At 35.2% G+C, this 7197-nt stretch overlaps 1 protein-coding gene across 1 annotated transcript; it reads left to right on the top strand.

Moving 5' to 3' along the window:
* The first annotated feature begins 1118 nt into the window (after positions 1–1118).
* LOC130232881 (alpha-lactalbumin-like) lies at positions 1119–6316 on the top strand. Its single transcript, XM_056462895.1, has 5 exons — positions 1119–1290; positions 1685–1915; positions 5803–5863; positions 5969–6007; positions 6154–6316. The coding sequence occupies exons 1-5, from the start codon at positions 1137–1139 to the stop codon at positions 6221–6223; spliced, it is 555 nt and encodes a 184-aa protein (XP_056318870.1). The 5' UTR covers positions 1119–1136; the 3' UTR covers positions 6224–6316.
* The last annotated feature ends 881 nt before the right edge of the window (positions 6317–7197 follow it).

The raw sequence follows: 7197 nt of genomic DNA, 5'->3' as shown, positions 1-7197 counted from the left end.
ATTAAAAATGTATCTTTCATTTCAGTTTAATAATATTTGTTTTATTTTTCAAGTAATATTTTTTAGTTCAAATCATAGTAAATATAAATGTTTTTGTTTTGACCAATGTCAAATTTTAAGGTTACGCCACACGCCAGTGCATGCGTATTAAACAGAAGCTCAATATATTTTTATTGGCTCAAGTGATCAAATTCATATGTGAAACCATTACCCTATTGTTTTTTATTAGATGAATGGACATTGTATGGGAACTGTTGTTTGATTAAAGCTGTATCTTCTTGTTCGAAAACAAAAAGTATTTAAATTAATTGACTTTCTTTAACAAGACAAATCTGCTTTGTACCAGGTTATATAAACTTGTTCTCATGGAGAAAATATTGTTTAAGGCATTATTTATTTTTCATTGGGTCAAGTGATAAAATTTAGGTGTGAAACATTACCCTACATCTTTTTTAATTGGAGGAATGAAAGCTTTTTTCCAGAGTAGTTTTATTCTCTGGCATTCAGCTTTGTTGCCTGGTATTTGTCACAGTCCTTGATTAATAAGAGAAACCTAAATAAGATCATAAATATGGCTAACAAGACTGCAGGAAAACAGCAGTTTAATATGACCAACCTCACCTCAAAGAGAACAGATCAAACAGTGATTTACGAATGGTAACAGGGCTCAAAATCACACATTGATTTGAATTCCCTGACATCTTAAAATGGTAATAAGCTTAATGTTTGTTTTAAGCACATCTGTATCCATATGCAAACACAGTTCTCCTCCCAGCATTGTCTGATATACCAGTCACTCATTTTTTCATAGTCATAGTGGTGTTGCCTTACCTGAATATGACATGTGATACCTTCTATCACAAAGACGATTCTTCAGAGGGGACGGTTTGAGAGATGCACAGAACATCACCGTTTTGTCTAATTTTAAGAATTCAAGCTGTACAACCCTAAAACCATATCATAAGATTTCATTCAGAGAAATAGCGTGAAACTGCCTACAAACTGACACTTAACCTTTTGTATCGGAGGTGTAGATGAACCCTCTCCGGGGAACAGATGAGTCTATATATACACACATACAGCTAAGTTACATTAAAGTTAAGTTTCCCTATCAGAAACACAGAGATCTCTTCAGAATGCATCCTGAAGTGAATATGTTGGCGGCTGTGGTGGTTTTATTCATGGCGTCCGGCATGAGTGATGCTTTGAATGTGACTAAATGCAGTCTGAAGCAGCAACTTGAAACATCTCTTGGGCTGACTGCCAATACAACCAACCTTCTGTCTAAAAGTGAGTTTCCATTTTCATTCAAAGAATTTGATTTTAAAATACAACAAAATCTAGCTAATTTTGTATACGATAGGATATGTTGGTGCATAATTTGCATGCTTATATGCAACATGTTATTGTATAAAAAAAAAAAAAAAGATTTTGTATTTTTTTTAGTTTGTAAAATTATGAAGAGGTAAAAAAAAAGATTCCCAAAAAATCGTAACAACAACTGAGTCAAAAATGGGGGAAAATATTTTCACTCAAGAGCAGGACGTTTCCATTTTTTTGCAAGAATTGCATGCAAAACAGCTCATATTTAACGAAATAATAATCATTGCATATTTAAACATAACAATTTTGACAACTTTACCTTATTAATCTGCAGTGTCTTGCCTTAAAACTCTCTTTATAGTTGTGTGCCACGTCTCGCTGACCTCCAACTTCAGTACCAGCGCCATTAATGAAGTCTATGACACAAAAGAGGCACACAACGTCCAAATAATTCAAGAGAGAAGAAAACTGAAGGTTGAGCACAAGAAAACTGTGTTGTGGACCATGTATGGCTTGTTCCAGCTTAGTGACCATGTGGTGTGCGCCTCCGCACACAGCCATAAACCAAACCTCTGCAAACTGAGCTGCCAAAGTGAGTATACTGTACATGATTTATGAAATATGTTATTTAAAAATTATGAAATATGAGGTGGTAAAAATATATTCCCAAAATTCTCCTTGGTAAAGGCCATTGATTGAGGCAAAAAAGACCCAAGAATTTTGAAATGGACTTCATGCTGTGTTTCGATTGTTTGCAAGAATTGTATGCAAATATATGAAATGACGACCATAGGACAAACACGGTTCTTTGAAACTAGAACATCTCTTGAGCTGCAAATCGTCATATTAGAAAGACTTCTGAAAGATCGTGGGAAGATCACTGGAGAAATGATGCTAAATATTCAGCTGAAGCAAGAATAAATTACATTTTAAATGTATTATTCAAACAGAGATAGTTATTTGAGATTGTGAAAAAATGTGGCATTACCCCTCCTAATGCATTGTTAATCAAATAAATGCATATTGAGAAAGCTTTGAAAGAATTTAGGAGTGGAATTTACAGGTTAACTCACAATATGATATTATCACAATATTTTGCACAATATATTGACACAACAGCGATTTGTGCGATATATCGATAATATCCACAAGAAAACCATTCACGATATATCACGATATTTGTAAATGAATGAGAAAAAAAATGCATCAAAAAGTTATAAGATGTGTTGCTTTTATTAACAGCACATGTTTTATAGAAAAACTCTTGATTACTATTGATACGCCAATTAGAGGAGGAATTGATTAAACACCTGTTTTTTGAATGCACATATACCCAAATGTTTTGGTTTATATTTAAACTTACAAATTAAAAAATTCTGTTTTCTTGTAAAGATTTTTGTTTTGATATACAATAATAATAATAACAAAACTTTGGAGCAAAATTAGTTTATTAATTCAATGATAATATATGGGAAGTACCATGTACATTATTCAAAAAGGTAATGATTTGCACTCATTGGGTCATTGCAAAAATGACTTAATGAGTGCGAATTGTTACCTTTTTGAATAGTAGCATTGACAAGATTGATGCACCAAAGAAGTTTCTTCAAAAACCGCAAGCGCGCAGGGCAAACTTCAGTAACTCCAAGTACCATATACACAAACAAAAATGGTCCAATGACCAGCCTAATATTTATTTGTTTAAAATTGATCTTAAGTATTATATCGAAACCCTAAAAGACACAAAAAAATAAAAAAGCTATAAGGATGTATGCAATTTTGGAATCATTTTCTTATGCGAATTTTTTGTAATTTATATATCCCCTGTAATTTTTTATTTTATTTTTTATTCGCTACTGATTTGTTCCTTTGATGTAAAAAAATGTAAGCATTGTATTCCTAATTTTTTGTATGCTGTTGTTCTTGTCATGAAATAAAAAAAATTAATAAATTAAAAATAAAAATACAGTGATTAACATTGCCCCGTCCACAAAAAAAACAAAAAAACTATTGATACGCCATTGGACGCACTACCTGGTGGCGGCTAGGTGTACTGCAGCCAAAGCGGTAAACTGCTGCAGTCAGTTTGAGGCCCAATCCCAATTCTATCCCTCATGTTCACAAGTCTATTTACGCACGAATATCGCGATTTATCCGCGCGTTCCGCGTTCCTAACAGCATTAGCCTTTCCCCTACACCTTATTTTGTGCGTTCACGTGAAAGGGGTAGGGGTGTCTCAGTTCTCTTTAGCTTGAAGGCATAGGGCTAATGGGAAGGGCTAAATACCCCTTGAATCTGAGATTTTTCAGGACCACACTCAAAACCAAGGGGTAAGAAAATTTCCCAGAATTCACCAGCTACAGCAGCAGCATGGCAGCACACGGAAGTCAGGAGATGCACAAATAAATATTTTTCGTCATTATTACAAATTTTTACAATAAACAAGCACATGTTTTAAAGGCGTGGTCCACTATGATATCATATTTGAAACTTTAGTGGATGTGTAATGTAGCTGTGTGAACATAAACAATAAATCTGATAAATCTGTGAATGTAATATGCTCAAAGTTTAATGCAAAGGGAGACATTATGTTCCAGAGAATTAATAAGAGAATAATAAATATAGAGCTAACCTTTGATAAAGGACAGCTTCCAGAATCTCTCTCAACTCCGTGCTGGATTCGGTTAAAAACTCCTGCAACCAACGAAACTGTGGATTGTGTCCGCAACCTGTAAGTGTTTCTAGTTTCTAGCGTTAACTGTATGTTGTAGCAAGGACGTAAACAACCGGAAATCCTGTTTGGTACCGCTAACAATTTAGCTACAAATTCATATTTATCAGTCAAACCGCTGTAAACAGCCACAAACTCTTAAGCAGCGCTGCAGTCTCTCTATACATCTCTCTATGCAGATTTTTCCATGCATTACACATCTCAAATAACAAACTCGCAAAAGATATGTGAACGTTTCATATAACTTACACACGCTTATTCCGAATATACGTGAAAGACACTTATCAGATTTTAATTTAGAGAGCATGAAGTGTGAGCGTGAGGTGTGCTCAGGCATGTGCTCTTCATTCTCTGTCTGATTCAGAGATTCAACTGTTGTTAACAGTTGCTCTGACTGACTGTTTACACAGCACTAACGCGCATGCTTGTAGGGGCATGACGTGGTGACGCAGAGCCGATCTGTAAATCACAGCACATTATGTTAGCTGACCAATCAGAGCCTCTTGAGGGCAGGCCTTTCAGAAGAACTATGACTGCGTCCGAAACAGCCTACTACACAGTAGGTACTACATTAGAATTTAAACGCACAACTCGGCCGTTACAAAAGTACGTTCTATACAGTATGAATGTGAAAAGTATGAATGGAATTCGGACATACTACATCCGCCATTTTGTCATGGTCACGTGACCCACCTGCATCAGAATCTCGCCGGAAGTAGTAAGTCATCCGGGTACTTCTCGCATACTGATTTTCGAATTCTATGAATTCAGACATACTACTCGGCTCGCATACTGATTTTAGCGTACTGTCTAGTATGGAAGTATGCGGTTTCGGACGCAGCCTCGGAAATATGACAGTCGTTTTCATGTTAGCTGAGGAGCTGTATATATTCAAAGATATATGAAAAAACTACGCGATTTTCTATGAGTAAAGCATAAGCACACATTGCTTTGCGTCTTATAAACACAACCAGACCTTAATAATACACTGTTGATCACCCCTTTAATTCATTCATTACCGTGTTCCTGTTTTACCATCATGCTTTAAAAAAAAGAACTATAAATTTCACTATCTATAATCCATAATAATAACTCTTGTATAGTAGTCCCGTAACATACTTTCACATCTGTCACTCAATGACACTCGAATCTCCTGTCAGAAAAGTCTAGCGGGCTGGGCATGACCTTTTTACACTATCTGGTATAATGTTAATGTTGTTTTCGTGTGTTTAGATGGCCACTGTGTAAATGCACAGTAGTTATGATCTTATTGCCACATTATATCGTTATGATAACATTATATCGTTGCCTTCAGTGATTTCCTAAAGATGAACACCAACAAAAAAACGTAACTGGAATCACTACAGCAGTCGTGATCGTCGACCTCATAGGAAGCAAGAGCTTACGATAACATATGAGGGCGTGTGCAGGTGCTGTAGTGCTGTCTCATTTCTGAGGGATAAAATTTGAAGCCCTTTCCCTTCACACTCTGTTTAAAGGGTCAAGGGGTATGGGTCAAAGGAAATTAATTAGGATTGGGCCTAAGACTGATTAATTAATTCAGATATTTTGTACATTTAGATAAATATCAATATTTGGCACTAGAGTTTCGATAATGTATCGCAGCCGGAAATATCACGATATATATCAGCATATCAATATTGTCAAACCCTTAAATCTAACCAGCTACAAATTTTGGAAAGCTTTTCATATGCATCAATTAAATTAACGTGATTTTCTCTTTTCAGATCTGCTTAACGATGACCTCACTGATGACTTGGCGTGCATCAAGCTTCTTATCACTAAAGTGTGAGTAAAATGGATTGCGTGTCCTCATCAACGTGTCTGACCAACTAATTACGCAATGAGTGTATATTATTACACATTAAGTTTGTGAAATTGTGTCTATAATAGGTTTCATCACCATGAAACTGTTGCAGACATCCAAGAATTGTAAGTATATTCAGTTTAAAACTGTTGGGTAATATACAAGAATCACCACAATTAATAAAAATTAGCTTGTGAGAGATAGCAACATCTGCTGAGGATATTTTTATTAGCTTGACTCCACAAAAATATGTGTGTATTTCCTTTGACAGGCTTTTGTTCTTCGATCCGCGTTGTGCCTCTGTCACGGATGCTACATACTTCCCTGGATGTCCACAATAAAGAATTCTCAACTCTCTTCATTAAATTGTGATCTTGAGAGAAGCTGTAGTTTCACACTTAGTCATATTCTTAGCTTTTTGGCCAGAAATAACATCTCAGCACATGCAGCTTGTGTGTCTTTTTCTATTTCTGAGTCATTAAAATCTTATGATAAGCAGTATTATGGTCGTGAATTTCATTAATTACTATGTTTCTGTGGTTTGATGTCGAGGTCAAATAAGTTGAAGGTTTCCAAACAAAACAAAACAGCATATTTTTTGAAGAGATGCGTGTGAGAGAGTTGGAGATTGGCGTTTCATATATAGTTTGTAAAAAAGTAACACCCTTTTTACTCACTGTTAGGTTGTATTTAGGGCTATGGTAAACACATAGGACGTCCGCTAGAGGGCGTGCTTGTTTAACAAAAGATCGTTGAACTTAAGTACTGTTGCATTTGTTTTGCTTTTTTGAGTAGAGATGAATGAAATTACAAAATAATGTATCAATAAATCACATATACATATATATCAGCACCATTAAATATGGGATTACCATACATATTCTATTTAATATTCATATATGCGCACAGGTCCTAGTCAAGTCATTCAAATATGAATTAAATTATAATACTCAAAAATACTATTCACAAAGTTGTATAAAATAGAAAAGAAATTGTATGTTCCAGGCATAACCCGGCAATACTACTAAATGAACATCAATTAATTATATTAAATACATGTAAAATTACGTATTGGCACAGACCAATTCATTTTCAAAGTTCAAATGTTGAAAATAAAAACTGAATTGTCACTACACATCCATCGTAAATTTACATAAATGTAAACTATTCATTTCCCTTCGGCTTAGTCCCTTTATTCATCAGGAGTCACCACAACGGAATGAACCGACAACTTATCCAGCATATGTTTTACACAGCAGATGCCCTCCCAGCTGCAAGCAGATGCCCTCCCAGCCCGAAGCAGCAAACTTCTTGC

The sequence above is a fragment of the Danio aesculapii genome, chromosome 1, assembly GCF_903798145.1.
Source record: "Danio aesculapii chromosome 1, fDanAes4.1, whole genome shotgun sequence".
NCBI lineage: Eukaryota > Metazoa > Chordata > Actinopteri > Cypriniformes > Danionidae > Danio > Danio aesculapii.
This window is presented reverse-complemented; position numbering and strand designations above follow the sequence as displayed.